The sequence below is a fragment of the Nycticebus coucang genome, chromosome 19, assembly GCF_027406575.1.
Source record: "Nycticebus coucang isolate mNycCou1 chromosome 19, mNycCou1.pri, whole genome shotgun sequence".
In the NCBI taxonomy this organism is placed as follows: Eukaryota; Metazoa; Chordata; class Mammalia; order Primates; family Lorisidae; genus Nycticebus; species Nycticebus coucang.
In genome coordinates, this window is record NC_069798.1 from 28,899,378 (window position 1) to 28,925,377 (window position 26,000).

The window sequence follows — 26,000 nt, forward strand, 5'->3', positions numbered from 1 at the left end:
TAATCAATATTTATAAATGAAAATTTCTGAATGCCCTGTTTGACCAAGGCAATTGCACTTTTGCTTTGGAGCTGGGATGAAGAGGCTTGAGTTAGCCTCTGAGGTGCAGGGTGCGGGATTGCACCTGTCTTCTCAGGCTGAGGGATGTTTTTCTCTTTCACTTGCATTGAGTCATTTGGGCCCAACAGGAGGAGACAAAGGCAGTAGCACCTATGGGAGCCCTTGAGAGAGCCCTGCTTTGTCATTATGCCTTTTCGGAAACTCCCTTTTCTGGGCGTCTTCATGGCAGTGGTCTACAGGGACCTATTTGAGAGTTCTTTGTGCTCTCATTGGAGAGGTCCGCCTCTCCTACAGAAGGTGGGGCAAGTGACAGAGCTGGTGACTCATGTTGAAATTTGTCATAAATCTTGAGTCCTGCTAATTTGGTTCAGCACAGCTTTTGAAGAAGTTTCATTTTTCATTTGAATGTAAGACGAGATATGACATAATTCTTAAATATGTGTATCATACGTGATTAACAGGGAGAAATATTTTGCTGTCCTTTCAAGCAACCCTGTCTTTGATTTCTGCTCCAGAACACATCTACCTGTGAAGGACACACACAGCATGGTGGAAGTTAGAAGTTGACAGAACGCAAGCTGTTTTCATCATTATTTATAGCAGAAGTATCTGTATAGAGCGTGTTCATCATGTGGAACGTGCTGCCAGGAACTTCTGTTTGAGTGTTAGGATTATGTATGAGGCCCTGTGTTAAATACCTTATTTTTAGGTTTAAGATGGAGATCTAAGAGTGAGAGGGAAAAGGAGTGAGCAATTTATTCCTTGTTTATTTATCTGGGTTGAGAGAGGTGCTGTGGTTTGTTAGAAAGAGAGGACCATGTAGAAGGCCCACCCAGGTGTACGCAGGGGGCCACCACCATTACAGTTACATCTATGGATATTTGAGTGCTTATTATATAATAGATGCTACCCTGAGCATTGTTAATGTATGTAGTAACTCATTTATTTGGCACATATTCAAGTTTATCTAGGTGCTTATAAATGTTAGGAAAAAATAGGTTCTTATAGCCTGTACCCCAGTGTTTGGGGTTAGGGGAGCTGGTGGAATTGGAGAGTGACAGATGATAATGAGTAAGGACAGTGTTGTCTTCTCATGCACTCCTGTAGTGCTAGGGACAAAAAGTGTTTTATCTCAACGGCACCTCATAGTAATCCCACAAATGGGTCGTAGATGAGTGGTAGATCCCTGTTTAGCAGATGAGTTGTCCGAGCCTCCCTTCACTGCATTGCTTTGGGGTGCAGTTTCTGTCTCTTACATGAAGGGCTAGGATCTGTGGTTTCTGATTCTATTACAGGAGCTCCTCCCAGCCCACACACTCTTCTGTAGGAGCTCAAGAAGGCAAAGTAGGGAGAAAGGACTGGACTGCTGAGTTCAGACCCAGGAGCTACAAGTGCTCCAGCTTAACACTGGACTGGCTTGAGGCTGTCTGCCAAGGCTATTGTGTTGAGCCTAATGTTCCCTCCCTTTCACCTTTATTCTTTTAAGTATTTCTCATTTTTTGGCCCAAAACAATCAACGGAGAGGGAACATTCGCATTCGTTGCCATAGTTTATGCACATTTGCAGACTGAAAATCCTTAAACGGGAATAAGGGACTCAGATACCACAGTTGAAGAACACATTTTTCAATTAAATTATGCCAGTGTTTGTTCTTATTATAAAAGATTAGATGGTGCACGTGTGTATGAGAGGGCGAGAGGATGTCACAGGGTTACTCCCCTCTCCTTGGGCAGCCCGTGTTGGCTGCTGAGCTGGTGCTGCCCCAGCTGTTTGGCAACTTTGGCTCCAAAGTGAAGACCAGGAAGCAGCTCTGGGCCTACCACACAACTGAACATTCTTTGGCTCCAGTGCTTCCTTCCCTGCACCATCTTTCTCTTAACCCCACATGGCAAACTCACTGGAACATGGGTTTTATGCCGAGTGTGAATGATGGAAGCTGTCCTGTTACAAGCACAAGCAAAAGCATCCCCGTCTTATTACACTGCACCTGGATGGTGAGACTCAAGGCCTACTGACCTCTTTGATTGACTGTGTTGAGGGTTAAAATGGTTACTTTGCTGGAATTGGAAGACCAGTTACACTGTGCTGTGGACATAAAAGTAGTTTATAATAAATGTGAGCAGGAGATAATTCAGCCGTCAGTGGGAGAAGGAGCATGCCTTTGTGTTCAGAGTTAGAAAGGGCCATAGAAGATTGTGCAGTTCTGGCTTCGGGGCCGACGCCTAACTTACCTAAAGTCAAAGGCTCATTTTCCCTTCACTTGTTAAGCCAGCAGATCTCTACACCAACTATATAATGTCTGTCATGTCTTGTAGTAGGTGCCTATTCTTTGTTTAATCCTCCTGTCTCCTCTGTTTTTCTTACTGTGTTCATTTGCTCCATGGTTCTTTTAAAGCTATTCTAGCAAAACCCACTTTTTGCCTCCTTGGAGATCTCCATGTACTATTGGGAGAGCATGTGCTGTGTGCCAGGTGCTGTGCTGAGACCATTGCTGCCTTTGGGGGACTTTTGTTCTCCAGACCAGCATCAGCTATGATGTAACTCATCCAAGGACCAATTGGGCAACTACTGTATTTAGGTTATTTCCAAATTCACCAAGCAAACATGAGCAATTTTCCTTTGAGTTCCTTATAGTGAAAGCAGGGAAGAGTTTTATTCCCCAGACCACCAAGTAAAATGTAAGGCAATGCTTACTTCACTTCATCTCAGGCAAAGGAAACCATGTCAGGGGATTGTGTCCCATTTGTGGTCTTGCTGTTGGCTTTGTCCTGAATGTGACAGTGAAGCATTTTTCTGCCCCCTCCTAGAGCCTGGGGATAATCACCCACAAGCCTTCCCCTGTAGAGCTCACTCTTGTACTAAGCCCTCTGCAATCATACCCAATCATTCCCTGGATGAGTGATAGGCTTAGCTACGTGTTTTTGTCATTTTTTCAGAGGTTTGCTCTGCTGACATCTACTCTGGTACGTATGGATTACAAACCTAATAAGGGCACCTGTGTACCAGACTCTGTATCTACCTGATGCTGAAACAGTATGTTTGCCTTGATGGGATGGGACACAGATGATATACTTCTATTCTTGAGATGTTTGCTAGGCAGGCATGTCTCTGTTACTTCTTGGAGTTACTACTAGAATGATGCTGGTATCATCCATGTCCACTTTCCTCATGTGCTAGTGGACATTCAGAGAATATTTTTTGAGGGTTTTCTACTTCTGGTCAAATGTTTGGCCTAAAAAGCTGCATGTGAATGGATTTTTAAAAATTACATATTTACTATGAAGCAAATTTTTCAAGTAAGTGGATAGATATCCTGACATTGAAGAGTATACTGTTCTGTTGTTAGAAGGACAAAGATGACATGTAAAGCATTTCCTACTAAGAAATATTCCTAGTTAGAAGCATGTTGAAGTCCACCCTGAGGATAATGTCATATTGTGAAACTTGGTGACTGAGAGACACTGCCATTTCTGAGTGATAAGGGCTTGGATAAACTATGATGGGAGTTGGATAAGGAATGTTTTTGGATTGTGTTTCTAATGACTTTTGCTTCACTCATAGGCATCACACCCTGGTCAAATGTCATGGAAATCCTGGAGGAAAAGGATGGAGTTGACACGGAGCTGCTGGTTTATGCAATGACTCTGGTGAACAAGGTTGGTGGATCTGCGTTATGGGGATATGTTGAAGACATACCTGTAATTGTGGGACCTTATTAGAAATAGATGTAATCCAGTTAGAGTGATGTCAGTAGGGTGGATGCTAATCCAGTGTGACTGGTGTCCTCATCAGAAGGAAAAGAGACACAGAAGGAAGACAGTGTGAAGGCCTGTGTGCAAGGAAAGCCAGGTGAAGACAGGCAGCAGAGATTATTAGCACCATGTGTCTATAAGCTGAAGAATGCTGAGGCTTGCTAGCACCCAGACTAGACTGAGGCAAAGAAGGAGCTTCCTGTAGGGCCTTCAGAGAGAGCATGGCCCTACCATACTTTAACATCAGACTGATAACAAGCCTCTCAAACTATGAGAAAATAATTTTAGTTACCTAGTTGGTGGACAGTTACAGCAGCCATAGAAAACTACACCATGAAAATCTAAAAATCTCCCCCTGAATAAGAGCTATGCTATGAGCACCCATCGTCATGGCTGGAATGGAAGCTGCAGCAGTTTGTCCCTGAGAGAAAATCCTTTATGCCACATGTGAGGAGAGTGTGCGTGCAGGGGCCCATACATGTGAGAGCCTATGTGTCTGTGAGTATTCATGCTTTGGTCTTTTCTAGTAAGAGAGTAATAATTTTATGATTAATTTTCCTACAGGTTGTCCCCTTAACACCATTTTTCCTTTAGAATATAAAGTACCAACTTTTACTCTAAGGAAATAGTTCATAATCCAGGAAGAAAAGAGCTGTGCTCTGGTCCCACTGGGTATTGAATTCTGCCTGCCAGGCTGGGAGGGAATCCTGGGGTAGGCCCTATCCTCCTTATATGATGTGGCTACACCTTTGTGTTCCTGTTTATCCCATCACATCCCTCCCCACTCACCATATCACAGGGCAGTGGAGGTCCTCAGTGCCTATCCGAGAGGTGCTGCTCTGATACAGTGGGTCGCATGTTGACCTGGGGCAGGCCCCATCTGAGGACTGGGGTTTCTCCATTCGGATCACCATGCCTTAGAGCCATCAGCCACCCTGTTGACCTTCATGTGCTATCCAGGCTGCTGGGCATGAGCCTGCAGGACCAAGTGCAGAGATGGTCAGGGCTTCAGTAAGATCCAGAGTCCCTTCCTGAAATATATCTGAAGAAATGTTTCTGATGAACAGGGGATAAATTTATAGAGAGCAGTATCTTTATGAGGTGAAACTTCTGCTAGAAAGTAACATCCTCAGACTCTGAGGATTAAAACCATGTGGTTTCCTTTCCCTCAGCGGACAGATGATTGGCACAGAGGAGCTCTGAAACAGACCTCCACATGCAGAACAACTTGTTGTACAGCTGACGTCAATGGGGATGGGTTAGCTTCATCCGTAATTGGGGCACACTTGCTAAATAGAAATAAACAAAAGGATATTTTGACCCAGATACAACAGTTAATCCTTGATAGATTAAAAAGTTTAATGTGACACATAAAAGTGCAGAAGAAAACATGGAAAGAGATGAAGACTAATTGGTCCCCAGTTGGTAAAGGTTATTTTAATAATACCAGTGGAAAAGTTTCCAAAGAAAAGTATTTGAATGTTTCACTGCATAAGATTAAAAAAGATTTTACTTATAAAAGGAAAACCCCAAATTATAATTAAATGCAAATTACAAACTGGGACATTGTTTGAAAAAAAAAATAGAGTGGAAAGTACTATTATAAATACAGAGATTCCAAAAAAATACAGATATTTTTTTTAATTGTTAAATCATAGCTGTGTACATTAGTGCAATCAAGGGGTACAATGTGCTGGTTTCATATACAATCTGAAATATTCTCATCAAAATGTTCAACGTGGCCTTCATGGCATTTTCTTAATTATTGTATGAAGACATTTGTATTCTGCCTTTAGTAAGTTTTGCCTGTACCCATTCTAAGATGCACCATAGGTGCATTACCATTACCCAACCTCCACCCTAACCTTCCCCCTCCCTTCCCGTTCCTTGGCCCTTTTCTCATAGTCTTCTGCTATAGTTGGGTTATAGCCTTCATGTGCAAGCTATAATTTAGCTTCATAGTAGGGCTGAGTACATTGGATACTTTTTCTTCCATTCCTGAGATACTTTGCTAAGAAGAATATGTTCCAGCTCCATCCATGTAAACATGAAAGAGGTAAAGTCTCCATCTTTCTTTAAGGCTGCATAGTATTCCATGGTATACATGTACCACAATTTGCTAGTCCATTCGTGGGTCGATGGGCACTTGGGCTTCTTCCATGACTTAGCAATTATGAATTGGGCTGCAATAAACATTCTGGTACAGATGTCTTTGTTATATTGTGACTTTTGGTCTTCTGGGTATAAACCTCGCAAAGGAATTACAGGATTGAATGGCAGGTCTATTTTTAGGTCTCTAAGTGTTCTCCAAACATCCTTCCAGAAGGAACGTATTAGTGGGCATTCCCACCAGCAGTGTAGAAGTGTGCCCTTTCCTCCACATCCATGCCAAAGTTTCTGGTTTTGGGATTTTGTTATGTGGGCTACTCTTACTGGGGTTATGTGATATCTCAGAGTAGTTTTGATTTGCATTTCTCTGATGATTAAGGATGAGGAGCTTTTTTTCATGTGTTTGTAGAACTTGCATCGGTCTTCTTTAGAGAAGTTTCTCTTCAAGTCCCTTGCCCACCCTGAGATGGGGTCACGTGTTCTTTTCTTGTTAATACGTTTGAGTTCTCTGTGGATTCTGGTTATTAGACCTTTATCGGAGGTATAACCTGCAAATATTTTCTCCCATTCTGAGAGCTGTCTGCTTGCTTTACTCACTGTGTTCTTGACTGTGCAGAAGCTTTTTAGTTTGATCAGGTCCCAGTAGTGTATTTTTGATACTGCTTCAATTCCCTGGGGAGTCCTCCTCATAAAATATTCACCCAGGCCGATTCCTTCAAGAGTTTTCCCTGCACTTTCTTCAAGTATTTTTATAGTTTCATGTCTTAAATTTAAATCTTTTATCCAGTGAGAGTCTATCTTAGTTAATGGTGAAAGGTGTGGGTCCAGTTTCAATCTTCTACAGGTTGCCAGCCAGTTTACCCAGCACCATTTGTTAAACAGGGAATCCTTTCCCCACTGAGTGTTTTTAATTGCTTGTCAAAGATGAAGTAACAGTAAGTAGCCGGATACATCTCTTGGTTCTCTATTCTATTCCAGACATCTACTTCTCTGTTTTTGTGCCAGTACCATGCTGTTTTGATCACTATCAATTTATAGTACAGTCTCAGGTCTGGTAGTGTGATTCCTCCTGCTTTGTTTTTATTGCTGAGTAATGTCTTGGCTATTCGAGGTTTTTTCTGATTCCATATAAAATGAAGTATTATTTTTTCAAGATCTTTAAAGTATGACAATGGAGCTTTAATAGGAATTGCATTAAAGTCATATATTGCTTTGGGCAGTATGGACATTTTAGCAATGTTGATTCTTCCCAGCCATGAGCATGGTATGTTTTTCCATCTGTTCACATCTTCGGCTATTTCTTTTCTTGGAGTTTCATAGTTCTCTTTGTAGAGATCTTTCACGTCCTTTGTTAGGTATACTCCCAAATATTTCATCTTCTTTGGCACTACTGTGAAAGGAATAGAGTCCTTGACTGTTTTTTTGGCTTGGTTATTGTTGGTATATATAAAGGCTACAGATTTATGGGTGTTGATTTTGTAGCCTGAGACATTGCTATATTCCTTGATCACTTCTAAAAGTTTTGTAGTAGAATCCCTAGTGTTTTCCAGATATACCATCATATCATCTGCGAAGAGTGAAAGTTTGATCTCTTCTGACCCTATGAGGATACCCTTGATCGCCTTTTCTTCCCTAATTGCAATGGCTAAAACTTCCATTACAATGTTAAAGAGCAATGGAGACAATGGGCAACCTTGCCTGGTTTCTGATCTAAGTGGAAATGATTTCAATTTAACTCCATTCAATACGATATTGGCTGTGGGATTGCTGTACATGGCCTCTATTAGTTTAAGAATGTCCCTTCTATACCAATTTTCTTTTTTTTTTTTATATTCTTATTTGTTTATTTACAATAATTTTTAAAATGTAAAAGCCATTCATAGTTTGTGTATACCAATTTTCTTAAGTGCTCTGATCATGAAGGGATGCTAGATATTATCAAGAGCTTTTTCTGCATCAATTGAAAAAATCGTATGGTCTTTATTTTTAAGTTTGTTTATGTGTTGAATTACATTTATAGATTTACGTATATTGAATGAGCCTTGAGACCCTGGGATAAATCTGACTTGGTCATGCTGTATAATTTTTTTGATGTGTTGTTGGATTCTGTTTGTTAGGATCTTATTGAGTATTTTAGCATCTATATTCATCAGTATATTGGTCTATAATTTTCTTTTCTTGTTGGGTCTTTCCCTGGTTTGGGGATCAAGGTAATGTTTGCTTCGTAGAATGTGCTGGGTAGTATTCCTTCTTTTTCTATATTTTGGAAGAGGTTTAGTAGTATAGGTACTAGTTCTTCTTTAAAGGTTTGGTAGAATTCTGACGTAAAGCCATCTGGTCCTGGGCTTTTCTTTTTAGGGAGATTTTGTATAGTTGATGCTATTTCAGAACTTGATAGGCCTGTTCAACATTTCCACTTCGTTCTGGCTAAGTCTTGGTAGGTGGCGTGCTTCCAGGTATTGGTTGATTTCTTTCAGATTTTCATATTTGTGAGAGTAGAGTTTCTTGTAGTATTCATTAAGGATTTTTTGAATTTCTGAGGGGTCTGTTGTTATTTCATCATTACCATTTCTGATTAATGAAATTAGAGATTTTACTCTTTTTTTCCTGGTTAGGTTGGCCAAAGGTTTATCTATTTTATTGATCTTTTCAAAAAAACAATTTTTGGATTTATTGATCTGTTGTATAATTCTTTTGTTTTCAATTTCATTTAATTCTGCTCTGATTTTGGTCATTTCTTTTCTTCTGCTGGGTTGGAGGTTGGAATGCTTGAGATGTCCCATTAAGTTATTAACTTTCTCTCTTTCCGTTTTCTTGAGGAAGGCTTGCAGTGCTATAAATTTCCCTCTTAGGACTGCCTTTGCAGTATCCCAGAGGTTCTGATAATTCATGTCTTCATTGTTGTTTTGTTCCCAAAATTTGGTGATTTCCTTCTTAATCTCGTCTATAACCCATCTATCCTTCAGCATAAGGTTATTTAGTTTCCATGTTTTTGTATGGGTATGCAGATTCCTGTTGTTATTTATTTCAACTTTTATTCCATGATGGTCTGAGAAGATGCAAGGAATAATTTCTATTTTTTTAAATTTGCTGAAGTTAGATTTGTGGCCTACGATGCGGTCTATTTTGGAGTATGTTCTGTGCGCTGATGAGCAGAATGCGTATTCAGTTTTTTTGGGATGAAAAGTTCTGTAGATGTCTATTAAGTCCAGATGTTGAATGGTTGAGTTTAAATCTAAAATTTCTTTGCTTAGTTTCTTTTTGGAGGATCTATCCAAGACTGGTAAAGGGGTGTTAAAATCTCCAACTACTATGGAAGTGGAGGAAATCGAGTTGCTCATGTCTGTTAGAGTTTCTCTTATAAATTGAGGTGTGTTGTGGTTGGGTGCATAAGTATTAATAATTGAGATCTCATCATATTGAGTATTACCTTTAACAAATATGAAGTGTCCATCCTTATCCTTAATTATTTCGGTTGGTTTAAAGCCTATTGCGTCTGCAAACAGGATTGCAACGCCTGCTTTTTTCTGCTTTCCATTTGCCTGGAATATAGATGACCATCCCTTCACCTTGAGTCTATATCTGTCTTTTAATGTAAGATGCGATTCTTGGATGCAGCAGATATCTGCCTTGAGTTTTTGTATGCAATCCGCCAACCTATGCCTCTTTAGAGGACATTTTAAACCATTCACATTAATTGAGAGTATTGATAAGCCTTTAGAGAGACCAGTGGACATTTTTAATCCTTTTGCGATGGTGGAAGTTGGAATTTGATCAAAAATTTTTTGGGTGGGTTTACTTTTGTGGTGGAGAATTACGCTGGTCTTTATGGAGGATAGGTCTAAGAATGTCCTGGAGAGCTGGTTTAGTTGTGGCAAATTTCGTCAACATTTAAATGTCGTTGAAGTATTTAATTTCTCCATCATAAATGAAGCTCAGTTTAGCTGGGTACAGGATCCTGGGTTGAAAATTATTTTGTTTTAGGAGATTAAAGTTGATGACCATCCTCTTCTAGCTTGAAAGGTTTCAGCAGAGAGATCTGCAGTTATTCTGATATTCTTCCCCTTGTAGGTAATGGTTTTCTTTCATCTGGCAGCTTTCAGAATTTTCTCCTTCATATTAACTTTAGTGAAATTGATTATGATGTGTCTGGGGGATGTCTTATTTGGGTTGAGTCATGCTGGAGGTCTGAAACTGTCTGCTATTGAATTTCAGAATCTCTGGCATGTCTGGAAAGTTCTCCCTCATAATCTCATGGAAAAGAGACTGTGTGCCTTGTGAAGCCACTTCATCACTTTCCGGGATCCCTATTAGATGAATATTGGTTTTCTTTGAATTATCCCAGAGCTCTCGAGAGAGTGATCTGTTTTTGCCCTCCATTTCTCTTCCTCTTTGAGAGTTTGGGAGTGTTCGAAAGCTTTGTCTTCAATGTCAGAAATTTTTTCTTCTGCTTGCTCCATTCTGTTACTGAGGGATACTACTGTGTTTCTCAGACCTTTGAGGTCTGCAACTTCTTGTCTCAATGTGTCAAAATCTTTGGTCATTTGGTCTTTGAATTCTTTGAATTCTTGAGATATCTTTTGGGTTACTGCTTGTAATTCTAATTCAATCTTATTTTCTATCCAGATTCTGAATTCAATTTGTGACATCTCAGCTATTTATTTGTGCATGGGAATTTGTGCTGTGTCTGCCCTATTGATCCTTGGGGGAGTTAATGTACTCTGAGTATTCATATTGCCAGAGTTTTTCTGTTGATTTTGCCTCATGGTTATTTTTCCCCATTGCCTCTGGCTGTTCTCAGAGTTGGGAGGTGTCTCTCCAAGAACCCAGCAGGATGACTCTATTGTTGCTGGATCTTTGTAGGGAGTGATCCTGTGTAGTTCCTCTGGGGCTGCTCCAGCCAGGGAGTTCTGATTGTGGAAGCAGCTCTGGAGTGTGACACACCCAGATCAAGCAACAGGGTGGGAGGTGATGGGCACGGTTCTGGGAGTGCTTGGCGTCCAGTGACTTTGGCACACAGAGCCCAAGGCTCCATCAGTTTCTGGCCAGGAGAAGGGCTCTGCACAGAGGCAGGGAGAGCTACCAGATTCCCTGGCCAGACGAGGGGGCCAGTGTGGAGGCAGGGAAGGTACAGGAGGGAGGATGTAGGGTTGTGTGGCTCCTGCAGTTCCTGGTGAGGGCTTGTGGAGGTCCGGCATGCACGGGTCGCGGGTTGAGGGTCACGGCGCAGCTTTTATGGAGGTCTGAGTGGCACCAAGCCCAGGAATTTGAGGTTGCTATGAGCTGTGATGCCACGGCACTCTACCCAGGGCAACAGCCCGAGGCTCCAGTGTGCCAAAACTGGTCTCACTCTGCCCCTGAGGGTTAAGGCTGTAAGGCAGCTCAGTCCCTGCCTCAGTCACTAGGTTACTAGCTCCTGCCGGATCCTTGTTCTGTGACCCTGAGGGTGGAGCTTGCCAGGGCAGTTCTCTCACAATGGCTCCCTGTGGCCCACAGCCAAACACTATTAGCTCTGTCCGGCTCAGCAGCTCAGTCTGGGGCCCTAGACAATGCCCTCTGCTCAAGCTCTCCCCAAGGCAGTTCAACTGAGTGCCAAGTCCAAAAACACCGAAACAGTTCACAGGTAAGGCCTTTCCGGTTTGCAGTCTCACTGGTGCTTGTACTTACGGCTGCTGGCGGGATTAGGTTGATCGAACACATGCATCCACTTGCCAGTTTTCCACTGTTTTTGTCCTCCTCTTGGGGTCCAGATGTCCCTTGCTGACTCCCTGTATCCTCAAAGGGATGATTATAGGCAGATCCCACCAGCCAGAGATGACTGGAGTCTTATCTCCCCAGACTCATGGTGCCCAGTTACAGGGAAGCTGTTACTCGGCCGCCATCTTGTTCAACCCACCCAAAATACAGATTTTAAGAAAGGAAAAAACTATTAAAATTATAATACTCAAGTCATGTTTGATTTTTTTGATTATAAAAGACACAGTGTACAAGATAACAAATGTTATCAGTACATATTCAGTGTTACTTTTTTGTTTTTTAAAAAATCTTTATTAAAACATAACTGTGTACATTAATGCATTTCTGGGGTACAATGTGCTGATTTGATAAACAATGTGGAATGCCTACATCTAACCGATGATTAACATAACCATCTCCTTGCTTATTTGTTGTGGCAAACACATTCATACTCTGTTCTTAATAGTATGGAAATGTATCATTGCAAGTGTTACATTTTTGTCAGTACCAAGTGTGCTAACCAATTGTGCCACTGGAGCACTGCAAGTGTTACATTTTTCTTTTTTTTAATTAATTTTTTTTTTTTTTGTAGAGACAGAGTCTCACTTTATGGCCCTCGGTAGAGTGCCGTGGCCTCACACAGCTCACAGCAACCTCCAACTCCTGGGCTTAAGCGATTCTCTTGCCTCAGCCTCCCGAGTAGCTGGGACTACAGGCGCCCGCCACAACGCCCAGCTATTTTTTTTTTTGGTTGCAGTTTGGCCGGGGCCGGGTTTGAACCCGCCACCCTCGGTATATGGGGCCGGCGCCCTATGGACTGAGCCACAGGCGCCGCCCAAGTGTTACATTTTTAATAGTTTTTTCTTTCTTAAAATGTGTATATATTTTTTGGCATTCTCTGTATATTATGAACCCATTAGAAAAATGAAAGATGTTAAACTAAGAGAATAAAAGAAATATATAGTAAAAAAGACTTTTTCCCTAGGTCACACTGGAAGTGATTGTTTTTTAAGGAAGTATCATTTGTTGATGACCACATAGGAAACTCTCCTGCAGCCCTGGTGGGAAATGGGCATGATTTTCCAAAAGGCGATCTAAGAATTCTGCTTTCATTTTAAAATCTGCTTGTGGGCTTGTTTTATCATTTGATGTGAAGCAATTTTCTATTGGTCTTTAAAAATTAAACTTATTCTCTGTCCTTTTTAATCATTGACATTGCTTAAGAAAACACTGAATTCAGCAGAAATTTTTAACTCTTTTACAGTGTTATCCGTTGCAATGCTTCCCATTTTATTGGTAGAGGCCATGCCCATTCTTATGATTGTAGGGGCACTTGCCTGCCATGGGTGCTCTGTCCCCCTAGTGAAGACACAATGCTCATCACCCCTCTGCTCGGCATTTTGTGGCATTTAATGGCCGGGAATTTTTTGTTCTCTCTTTCTCTTCTGGCAGTTCTGTCTCGTCCTTTGTTAGTTTTGGCCTAGGAGACATCCAGGAAAGTCCTTGAGGACATTCTTCCCAATGTAATCCTTTCCTTAAAATGGTCAGCACACCACTGACACTCTGGATGGGTTTGTTTTGTTTTGTTGAATTATGGTGTTAACTGCCCTAGAGAGTAAAATCCTCTGATATACCACGTAAAATAACAATGGAAATGTGAATATGGGTCAGAACAAAAAATTCAGACTCTGAAATCTGAAAAATTACATTGCAAGTTGGGTGGTTTTTAACTGTTGATTTCAAAAGATAGCCTAGAATTCAAAAAACCGTCCTTTTCAAAACAGACAAAACACCGGTACTAAATCCTAGCCTTACTCTGGTTGTGCAAGTAAAGTCAGCTGTCTTTATGAAATAGGGATATTAACAGAGTGGCTGCCGAGATGCAGACGCATTACCCACCCCCCTCTCCCAGCCCCATCTTCACGTCATGTCTTCTGAAAATTTGAGAGAGCACCAGAAATTAACCATTTCTCATTCTGCAAGCTAGATAATCCACATTACTAAAATCCCCCCAGTGAGAATCCTCCACTTCTCAGGGCTCAAGAGTGGTTACTGTGGGGTTGGCTTAGAGCAGGGCTGACCCACCTATAGCCAGTGGGCTGCATGCAGATTATTTTTTGAGGACTATTTTGCTTATCTGTGGTAATAGATATTGTGAAAAGTATGCATGGACCTTTTTTTGGTTTTTACTCATCAGTTTTTGTTAGTGTTTGGTATTTAACGTGTGGTCCAAGACAACTCTTATTTTTCCACTATGTGGCAGAAAGGAAAAAAGATTGGACACCTTGGCTTAGAGCATTCAGAGAAGGCGGGACCCAAGGGAGCCTTAGGGAGAGGAGCCTCTTTGAGGGATAGGGGATAATTCACTTGGTTGGGATTCATGCAAAGTACTTTTTATCTTTTTTAATTATTGTCTTTGTCCTTTTTGTGCTATTATGTCAGAATGCCACAGACTGGGTAAATCATAAGGAAATTTGTTTTTCATAGTTCTGGAAGGTGGGAAGTCCAATGTCACGGTGCTGGCATTTGGTGAGGGCCTTCTTACAGTATCATCCTGTGGCAGAAGGGGAGAGAGACAGGCATCCTTTTATTAGGAACCAACTCCTACAGCAACAACATTAATTCTGTCCATAGGGTAGAGCCTTCGTAAAGGTCTCACCTTTCAGTACTGTCGTATTGGGGATTAAGTTTTCAACACATGGACTTTGGGAGAGGCATATTCAAACACTAGCAATTTTCATATAACATAAAAACTTTTTTTTTTTTTTACTATATATAAGTTCTAACACATGTGTAGATGTGGACCATCTTTATAAGTAGGATATAGAGTAGCTCCACCTCCCCAAAATTTCCATTATGCTATCCTTCTGGAGTGACATCCTAACGTCCTGTGTATAGCCTTTGACAATTACTGATTTAGTCTCCTTTCACTATAATTTTATCTTTTCAAGAATGTCAGTTGGAATCATATAACATGTAATTCTCTGAGGCTGGCTTTTCTCAGCAGAACGCCTTTGAGATTCCTCTCCATTCTTGCATATACGAACCGTTCTCTCCTTTCTACTGTGCAGTATTTCTTATACAGATGTGTCACACTTTGTTTATCCATTCCCCTGTTGGAGAATATTTGGGTATTTCCAGCTCTAGGCTTCCAAGTATGACACTGCTATGAACATTCACATACAGACTTTGCCATAATGTTTTATCCTATAAGAAAAATCTGATGGAATCAGTGAAAACCCAAAAAGGGGAGAAAAATAACCTTTAAGACAGAGTTTTACCTCTGAGAAATTCCTGTAAAGATTTACTTGTTATAGGTCCCAGCAAGGCAAAACCTAAGAGACAATGGGCACAGCAGGTGTCCAGCAGCTGTGCTGCTGTCGGCAGCATCTGTGCGGGGAGGCGTCTAGAAGCCTTTGCCTCACAGACCTTTCTGGCCCCACTGCTGACTTTCCTGGAAGTAGGCAGCTTCCCAGCAGGGTCCACAGTGGGGCCCTGGGAGGGGAGGCTCAGGGATGATTGGGAGCTTGGTGAAACTTGCTAGAGAAGCATCCAAAAGTAGATGAATGTGTGTTTCTGGGATGTGTAGCACCCTCCTGCACAGGCAGAAGATGAAGCTGTGTATGTTTGTGGCCAGAGGCTGCCATGTCCTCTGCAGCCTGCATGAAGGGGTGGCACGCAGCCTTGGCTCGTGTCGATTTTCACAGGTGGACATAACAAATCGGCTTGGGTCTGTTATTCAGCAAAGGCTCCCTGAGTCTGTTTAGCTCTAGAGCGCTAATGTTTTAATATTGATTCCCTTTTATACTTACGGCTGCACCTGCTAAAATGAGGGGGATTAGGTTTAGGAATTTAGCCCCCTGGAAACCTCTGGGTGAAAAGAACCTCAGTTGACTCCCAGTAGGGAGAAAGGGGAAGAAGGGAGAGTAACGGAGGTGAGGAGACTGAGAGAGGCCTCTCTCGCTCTGCCTCACGGTGACCCGCCCCACACTCCTGTGTAGAAAGTTTTAATTTTAACGCTAAATGTCAGTTGCTTATTTTCTTCAAACTGCTTTGCAGAGCCTGCATTTATAATTGTTTGCCTTCCCCAGGCCTTTTCTGTGCTGTTTTCCTCTCCTCATCTTTTACTAAGTTCTACAGTTTTCCCTAAGACCAAAGGGTAAAATTGTTCTGATGACCGGAGTTGCTGAATGCGTGTGGTCAGTCAGTCGTGTTGGAAGCAGGGGCAGCCCAGTTGGCTGGCATTGCCTAGCAGCGTGATATTGATTGTTTGGCCTGGTGCCCGTAGACACTGGCCTGTGCTGTCACATGTAGCCGTCTAAGAGTGAGCACTTACTTGTGGCGGCTTCTGATTCACGGCCTCCCATTCTGTGTCCTTCATGGGACTCTTGAGTAATGAAGCTATCACATCGTAATTGTTTTTTGTTAGTTTCTGATCTTAGTAGTAATGAGTTGTGTCCTCTTTGCTCAGCATAAAAAGGAAAAAGCTATTATTTTGGTTAAGAAGGGAGATATTCTTTCCAATAGTTATAGCCTCAAAATAGTGTTAGAGAAGCTGGTGCTCTGAAATTTTATTTCTTCTGAGGCAAGGTGGTATGTTTAGAATAATTTTGAAATGCAGAGGTAGTAAAGTAAGTAGGGAATGAAGATGAGTCTGAAATTTGAGGTGGAATCATTTGTGTAGGAGACTGGACTGGCAGCTCTGAGACCAGGGCTTCATAGCTGTGTCTTCACTGACTTCTGCTGTTGCCTGGGCCAGAGCCCTTCCCTCCCTCGTTTACAAGATAAGGGGCCTGCAGTAAATTTCTGTCAGGTTCCTTCCAGTTCTGAGCAGGAGCCTGGTCTGAGAAACCCTCCTTTTCTTTTTCTTTCTTTTTTTTTTATTTTGAGACAGAGTCTGCCCTGGGTACAGTGCCATGGCATCATAGCTCACAGCAACCTCAAACTCTCATGCTCAAGGGATCTTCTTGCCTCAGTTTCCAGAGTAGCTGGGACTCTGGGTGCCCACCACAATGCCAAATTTATTTTTCTATTTTTAGTAGAGATAGGGTTTCACTCTTGCTCAGGCTGGTCTTGAACTCCTAAGCTCAGGCAATCCACCTGCCTTGGCCTCCCAGAGTGCACATTCCTTTAATTTTAAGAGAGGTAGAATTCATAGAGAAGTCAGCTTTTTCTTTCTTTGAGTATCTTTTTATTTCTAGGTTGTACTTTGAAATTTCTCATGCTTTCCTAAATTTTATAGACTAAGAGAGGCCCTACTGAATTGAAATGAAAATGAATCATATTGTTATAACTCCAGCCATTGGTTTGTAATCTTAACAGGAATGTCTAATCACAATGCATTAGTTTTCCAATGCCATGTAACCAAGTACCATAAACTTAGCACCTTAACAACAGGCATTTATCAGCTCAGTTTCTGTGGATCAGAGTTCAGACACAGCTTAGCTGGGTGCTCTGCTCAGGGTATCACAGAGGTGCAGTCAGGGTGCTGCCCAGGGCTGAAGTCCCATCTGCGGCTAGGGTTGTCTACCAAACTCATGTGGTTGTTGGCAGAATCCATTTCCTGGCAGCTCCTGCTGCTTCAAGGCCAGTAGTCTCTTTCCAGTCTCTGATCTCAGCAAAGAAGAGGTAAGCCCACTTTGATGGGGTTAACAAGGAAAACAATTAGAAATGCAGACTAAATTATATCTGCAAAACCCCTTCACCTTTGCCACTTTATCACGGGAGTACCCAGCCCACACGTAGAAGGGGTTAGATAGCACCTATACAACGGAGGGGTGAATCGTGGGATTCATTCTCCCTACTACACACTGAAGAGGCTTTCTCTCAAATTTGTCATCTACTATGCTTTGTACCATATTGTTATAATCATGGTTACCAGCTACTGTGTAATAAGTGCCTTGAGGCAGCCCTCTAAGAACTGTCTGTACTGGGTTCTTTTCTTTTCTTCCAGACATTGTCAGGATTGCCAGACCAAGACACCTTCTATGATGTTGTGGATTGCCTGGAGGAGCTGGGCATTGCTGCTGTGTCCCAGAGGCACTTGAGCAAGAAAGGGACTGACCTGGACTTGGTGGAGCAATTGAACATTTATGAGGTAACAGAACATGCCTTTTGTAAGGCACATGTCCAGGGCTGAGTAACACCTACTCTAGAGCAAGGGTTCCGAGTGTGGTGTAGGAGCAGCAACAGCTTTCGGGAATGCAGATTCTCAGGCTCCACTCCAGACATGGGCACAGGAATCTGCATTGTAACAAGCCTTTCAGGCAACTCTGCTGCATATATCAGAACTCTTGACTTGGGGGAAGCATGCTTTCTGTCAGCACCTTCACTCAAGGACTGGGGAGACAGATAAAGATGGTGATCACCTTTTTTAGATCTGATAGGGGTGGAACTCTATGCAGGGTTAATATGTCATTTGTGAGAACCACAGCAAAATGGAATGTGGGGCCATTTGCGGGAAAAAAGTGCTGGTAAGATACTAAAGGGACTTTTTACTTTCTCTCTCAGAGAGAAACTGTGGTTTCTCTCCCCTTGTCATGGGTTTTTATTTGCTATGTAATGTCATAAAGAAAAATTTTTTTAATTATTACCATAAATTTTTATTGTTCATCTTCTATTATTCAGTGTTGGTTAAATGCAAATATAAAAACATTTAACCTTGTGTGCAGAAGCAGCAGGAATACCTAATTCAGATAGCTCCTACATGCATATTTACCAGAGCAGTGCAAACAGGGCACAAAACTGGCTCCACTGTTTTTATTTCATTTTTTTTTCTGTGCTGTATGTGACATTGACTCTGCTTTTATTTATGTAAATTTATATTTCAGAATATTATGGGGGTACCTACATTTTGTATGTGTAATTTGCTTTTGTATATTTAGAGTTATATGTGTTTCCTTTTCACAGAGAGTACACAATGTATCCCCTGAATGGGAATTTATCCAATCTCCTCTCCGCCTGCCCCGGACTTGGATTTCACTGAGATTTGCTTTCATATTAGCATATAGGTGCTAGTCACTTAAGTTCCCGTTTAATACTGGGCACATGTGGTGTTTCTATTTCCATCCTTGTGATCTTCACCCAGGAGAGTGATCTCCAATTCCATCTAGGTTGTTACAAAAGATAGTGGTAGATCTCCATCTTTTTATGGCTAAGTAGTGTTCCCTGATATCACACCCACTACTTTATTAATTCATTCCTGTACTGCTGGATACTCGAGTTGTTTCCACATCTTTGTGATTGTGCATTGTGCTGCTATGAACATTCCAGTGCGGTGTCTTTCTTACAAAATGACTTTTTCTTTGGGGTAATTACCTAGTACAGGAATTGCAGAATCAAAAGGTAGGTCTACTTTAAACTCTTTGGGGAATGTCCACACTACTTTCCTCTGGATTTTCTTCAGATCATACGAATATTTCACTTTTCATTTTACTTCTTAGTATGTGCACATTCTACTAATGCTGCTCTGCCTTCAACTAACTGATGAGAAGGAAGAGCCGGAAGAAAAAGAACCCAGGGGCTGCCCTGTTTTTTCCTTTCATTGATGTCACTATTTCAGCATAAGTGGTTGGCAAGCATGGGAAATTCACAGGGGTAAGAAAGAATATGACGGGGCTGCTGGGGTTGTCATCTCCTCTGTATCCAGCTTGGCTGAAAGGGATATGCAGCCTCCCAGGACTGTCAGTGCCCTTGCGTCCTCATTTGTGATGGAATATTGGGTGACGAGAGGGCCAGGGCTGGGATAGCGGCGTGTGCAGACCAGATATCGCAGGGGAGACTTCTCTGGTCTCTTTCCCTCCTGATTTCCCTCCAGCGGAAAACAAGGTGACCCTCCAGAAAGTCATATCTGACTATGCTTTTCCTCTGCTTAAGAAAACAAAGGAATGACCTTTTCATATCCAGCAGGCTGAAACCAGCATTCTTTACAGCCCTACTCAGCCTGTGCCTTCTTGTCTCTCTGGCCTTGTCTTGCCTTTCCCAGGATGCCTCTGAATTTCCAGCCACATTCAACTTCTCCTGTTTCTTCAACGTGAGAGGCAGTTTTGCTGAGGGAACGTTCTTTTATCCATTCTATTATCTTTGCCTGGAACATTCTCCTTCCCGTTCTTAAGTTGGCAAACCCTACACTTTAGATGTTACCTCCCCTATGAAGCCGCCTTGACAAAAGGGCCTCCTGTTTATCCTCAGACACATTTTTCAGAACTGATGAGAGAGGACTTTGCCTGTACTGTCCACACCTCTGACTTAATAGTCCTCAGGACAGACTTAACTGTTTGTTTTCCTCGAAGCTCCTCTGGGTCTTATGTCTATATCTCCTTCTAGCCCCAGCACCCAGCAGCATGGCAAATATCGCATATTTAATGACAGTATTTACCAGGATCTGAGTTGAACAAAAGGTGTTGTTTAATCAGGAAGCAGCTACCTTAAGGGGCAGATGCTCTGGATACTAAGATGACAATTCAGTGCTTTAGATAGTAAGCAGAGTTAATAATGAAATTATTATATATAATAATTTATATATAATTATATATAAATGTTAATAATTCTTTAGGAATATATATATTAATATATATAGGGATATATTATAGGGATCCCTGAAGGTTAATAATGAAATTTAAAAAATATATTTACTGTTAGAAGACAACCAACCTTGGTACATGCAAGGGCAGCAAGAAATCCTATAAGTAAAGCCAATATTTTTTTCACAAAGGAGTTTGAATGTTCTCAGGCAATTTCAAAGAACATGGTTAGGCTTTTAGAAGTCTTCCTTAATAGTGGGGACATTTGGTAGCCATATGTCTTGGATTTTCTGGGGACGGGCCCAATTTCATGTAATTTAATTCCATTTCAGAAAGGTGATTTGATCATGTTTAATTAAGTTCATTAGAATTTATGTAGCTTCATATGATTTTTCAAATACATAAATTGATGAAATAAAGAATTTTTCTGTCAGATTATGTATTCTAACTTTTGGTCCTGAAAATATGGTCCTGGTAAAGGGAAAGACATCCTCACACTAAAGACTTTGGGGGTGAAGAATAACTGTTACTACCCTGTTTCCCCAAAAATAAGACAGTGTCTTATTTTAAGGTGTGCTCCCAAAGATGCTCCAAGTCTTATTTTCAGGGGACGTCTTATCTTTCCTGTAAGTAGGTCTTATTTTCGGAGGATGTCTTATTTTCAGGGAAACAGGGTAGTAAGAGTAATTAATGGATCCAATCTCTGAATATTCTTCCTTGCCATAATAGGTGATAAAGAATATGTGTCAGTTATCTCTTGCTGTATAACAAATACCCCAAAACTTAGTGGCCTAGAACTGCATTCACTGCCCATAATTCTGTAAGCCAAGACTTTGGGCATGTTTCAGATATGAGGTTTTCACTGGTGCAGTTACCTGGCGGCTTGAGTGGAGCTGGGTGTCCTGCAATGGCCTTATTCACCTGGTCTGGCATTTGGTGCTTCCTGTTGACTGCTATATGGCTTCAGACTGGCCTTCACCTTCACCTCTAAGTATTCTCCAAACATCTTTCCAGAAGGAACGTATTAGTGTGCATTCCCACCAGCAGTGTAGAAATGTGCCCTTTTCTCCACATCCACGCCAACATCTCTGGTTTGGGGATTTTGTTATGTGGGCTACTCTTACTGGGGTTAAGTGATATCTCAAAGTAGTTTTGATTTGCATTTCTCTGATGATTATGCATGATGAGCTTTTTTTCACGTGTTTATAGATCGTGCATTGGTCTTCTTTAGAGAAGTTTTTCTTCAAGTCCCTTGCCCACCTTGAGATGGGAACACGTGTTCTTTTCTTGCTAATATGTTTGAGTTCTCTGTGGATTCTGGTTATTAGACCTTTATCAGAGGTATAACCTGCAAATATTTTCTCCCATTCTGAGAGCTGTCTGCTTGCTTTACTTACTATGTTCTTGGCTGTACAGAAGCTTTTTAGTTTGATCAGGTCCCAGTAGTGTATTTTTGATACTGCTTCAATTGCCTGGGGAGTCCTCCTCATAAAATATTCACCCAGACCAATTCCTTCAAGAGTTTTCCCTGCACTTTCTTCTAGTATTTTTATAGTTTCATGTCTTAAGTTTAAATCTTTTATCCAGTGAGAGTCTATCTTAGTTAATGGTGAAAGGTGTGGGTCCAGTTTCAATCTTTAACTGGTTGCCAGCCAGTTCACCCAGCACCATTTGTTAAATAGGGAATCTTTTCCCCACTGAATGTTTTTAATTGTCTTGTCAAAGATCAAATAACAGTAAGTAGCTGGATTCATCTCTTGGTTCTCTATTCTGTTCCAGACATTTACTTCTCTGTTTTTGTGCCAATACCATGCTGTTTTGATCACTATCAATTTATAGTACAGTCTCAGGTCTGGTAGTGTGATTCCTCCTGCTATGTTTTTATTGCTGAGTAATGTTTTGGCTATTCGAGTTTTTTTCTTTTTCTTTTTTTTATTAAATCATAGCTGTGTACATCAATATGGTCATGGGGCACCATACACTTGTTTCATAGAATATTTGACACATTTTCATCTCATTAGTTGACATAGCCCTCCTGGCATTTTCCTAGTTACTTTGCCAAGACATTTACATTCCACATTTGCCAAGGCTCACATGTACCCTTGTAAGATGCACCACAGGTGTGATCCTTTCAATCTCCCTCCCTCTAACCACCTCCCCCCTCTCTCCCCATGCTTTCACCCTTCCCCCTGTTCTTAGGTTGTAACTTGGTTATAGCTTTCATGTGAAGGTCCTAAGTTAGTTTCATAGTAGGGGTGAATACATTGGATATTTTTTCTTCCATTCTTCAGACACTTTACTGAGAAGAACATGTTCGAGCTCCATCCATGTAAACATGAAAGAAGTAAAGTCTCCATCTTTCTTCAAGGCTGCATAGTATTCCATGGTGTACATATACCACAATTTTTTAATCCATTCGTGGATCGATGGGCACTTGGGTTTCTTCCATGACTTAGCAATTATGAATAGGGCTGCAATAAAGATTCTGGTACAAATATCTTTGTTATGATGTGGTTTTTGGTCTTCTGGGTACATGCCCAGCAGAGGAATTACAGGATTGAATGGCAGATCTATTTTTAGATCTCTAAGTGTTCTCCATATATCTTTCCAAAAGGAATGTATTAGTTTGCATTCCCACCAGCAGTGCAAAAGTGTTCCCTTTTCTCTACATCCAGGCCAACATCTCTGGTCTTGAGATTTTGTGATATAGGCTAGTCTCACTGGAGTTAAATGATATCTCAAAGTAGTTTTGATTTGCATTTCTCTGATGATTAAAGATGATGAGCATTTTTTCATATGTCTGAAGGCCGCTCACCTGTCTTCTTCGGAGAAGTTTCTTTTCAAGTCTCTTGCCCAACCTGTGATGGTATCCCTTGTTCTTTTCTTGCTAATGCATTTGAGTTCTCGGTGGATTCTGGTTATTAAACCTTTGTCAGAGACATAACCAGCACATATCTTCTCCCATTCTGTGGGCTGTTTGCTTGCTTTTTTACTTACTGTTTCTTGGCTGTGCAGAAGCTTTTTAGTTTGATCAAGTCCCAAAAGTGTATTTTTGAAGCTGCTTCAATCGCCCGGGGGGTCCTTCTCATAAAAAACTCACCCAACCCAATTTCTTCAAGGGTTTGCCCTGCACTCTCTTCTAGTATTTTTATAGTTTCATGTCTTAAGTTTAGGTCTTTAATCCAGTAAGAGTCTATCTTGATTAGTGGTGAAAGGTGTGGATCCAGTTTCAGTCTTTTACAGGTTGCCAGCCAGTTTACCCAGCACCATTTGTTAAATAGGGAATCTTTTCCCCACTGGATGTTTTTAATTGGCTTGTCAAAGATTAAATAATGGTAAGTAGCTGGGTTCATCTCTTGGTTCTCTATTCTGTTCCAGACATCTACCTCTCTGTTTTTGTGCCAATACCATGCTGTTTTGATCACTATCGATTTGTAGTATAGTGTGAGGTCTGGTAGCATAATTCCTGCTGCTTTGTTTTTTTTTTTAAATTGAGTATAATGATTGAGGACATTTCTATCACATTTTAGTTTTACAAAATGATTTATTTTTATTTTTTTTTATTTTTATTGTTGGGGATTCATTGAGGGTACAATAAGCCAGGTTACACTGATTGCAATTGTTAGGTAAAGTCCCTCTTGCAATCTGAGTAATGTCTTGGCTATTCGAGATTTTTTCTGATTCCATATAAAATGAAGTATTGTTTTTTCAAGACCTTTAAAGTATGACAGTGAAACTTTAATAGGGACTGTGTTGAAGGTATATATTGCTTTGGGTAGTATGGACATTTTAACAATGTTGATTCTTCCCACCCATGAGCATGGTATGTTTTTCCATTTATTAACATTCTCGGCTATCTCTTTTCTTAGAGTTTCATAGTTCTCTTTATATATATCTTTCACATCCTTTGTTAGATAAACTCCCAAATATTTCATCTTCTTTGGTATTACTGTGAATGGGATAGAGTCCTTAATTGTTTTTTCAACTTGACTATTGTTGGTATATATAAAGGCTACTGATTTATGAATGTTGATTTTGTAACCTGAGACATTGCTGTATTCCTTGATCACTTCTAAGAGTTTTGTAGTAGAGTCCCTCGTGTTTTCCAGGTATACAATCATATCATCTGTGAAGAGCAAAAGTTTGATCTCTTCTGACCCTATGTGGATGCCTTTGATCGCCTTTTCTTCCCTAATTGTGGTAGCTAAAACTTCCATTACAATATTAAAAAGCAATGGAGACAATGGGCTGCCTTGTCTGGTTCCTGATCTAAGTGGAAATGATTCCAATTTAACTCCATTCAATATGATATTGGCTGTCGGTTTGCTGTATATGGCCTCTATCAGTTTAAGAAATGTCCCTTCTATACCAATTTTCTTAAGTGTTCTGATCATGAAGGGATGTTGGATGTTATCAAAAGCTTTTTCTGCATGGGTTGAGAGGATCATATGATCTTTGTTTTTTACTTTGTTTATGTGCTGAATTACATTTATAGATTTACATATATTGAACCAGCCTTGAGACCCTGGGATAAAACCAACTTGATCATGATGTATGATTTGTTTGATATGTTGCTGGATTCTGTTTGTTAGGATCTTGTTGAATATTTTTGTGTCTATATTCATTAGTGATATTGGTCTATAATTTTCTTTTTTTGTTGGGTCTTTTCCTGGTTGGGAATCAGGGTGATGTTTGCTTCATAGAATGTGTTGGGGAGTCTTCCTTCTTTTTCTGCCTTTTGGAACAGTTTGAGTAACATAGGTACTAATTCCTCTTTAAAGGTTTGGTAGAATTCTGATGTGAAACCATCTGGTCCCGGACTTTTCTTTTTGGGGAGGTTTTGTATGGTTGATGTTATTTCCAAACTTGAAATGGGCCTGTTCAACATTTCCACTTGATTCTGGTTAAGTCTTGGAAGGTGATGAGCTTCCAAGTATTGGTCCATTTCCTTCAGATTTTAATATTTCTGAGAATAAAGTTTCTTGTAATATTCATTAAGGATTTTTTGGATTTCTGAGGAGTCTGTTATTTCGTCTTTGTCATTTCTGATTGATGAGATTAGAGATTTTACTCTTTTTTTCCTGATTAGGTTGGCCAATGGTTTATCTATTTTGTTGACCTTTTCAAAAAACCAGCTTTTTGATTTATTGATCTGTTGTATTGTTCTTTTGTTTTCAATTTCATTTAGTTCTGCTCTGATTTTGGTTATTTCTTTTCTTCTACTGGGTTTGGGGTTGGATTGTTCTTCCTTTTCCAGTTGCTTGAGATGTCCCATTAAGTTGCTAACTTCCTCTCCTTCCGTTCTCCTGAGAAGGCTTGCAGCGCTATAAATTTCCCTCTTAGAACTGCCTTTGCAGTGTCCCAGAGGTTCTGGTAGTTCGTGTCTTCATTGTTGTTTTGTTCCAGAAATTTGGCAATTTCCTTCTTGATCTCATCTCTGACCCAGCTATCATTCAGCATGAGGTTATTTAACTTCCATGTTTTTGTATGAGTATGTAGATTCCTGTTGTTACTCAGCTCAAGTTTTATTCCATGATGCTCTGAGAAGATGCATGGAATAACTTCTATTCCTTTAAATTTACTGAGGTTAGATTTGTGACCTAAGATGTGATCAATTTTGGAGTAAGTTCCATGGACTGATGATAAGTATGTGTATTCAGTTTTGTTAGGATGAAATGTTCTGTAGATGTCTGCTAGATCTAAATGCTGGATGGTTAGATTTAAATCTAAAATTTCTTTACTCAGCTTTTTGTTGGAGGATCAATCCCTCACTGCCGAAGGAATGTTAAAATCTCCGATTATTATGGAGCTGGAGGAAATC

The 26,000-nt window shown here is 40.7% G+C and overlaps 1 protein-coding gene across 10 annotated transcripts in view; it reads left to right on the plus strand.

Annotated features, from left to right (window-relative positions):
- Positions 1-26,000, plus strand: part of FHOD3 (formin homology 2 domain containing 3) — a 584,424-nt gene that overhangs the window by 375,613 nt on the left and 182,811 nt on the right. For all 10 annotated transcript variants that reach the window (XM_053571099.1, XM_053571100.1, XM_053571102.1 and 7 more), the window contains 2 exons: positions 3,622-3,716; positions 17,611-17,754. In XM_053571099.1, the coding sequence (XP_053427074.1) occupies positions 3,622-3,716; positions 17,611-17,754 (239 nt within the window). The remainder of the gene's footprint in view (positions 1-3,621; positions 3,717-17,610; positions 17,755-26,000) is intronic.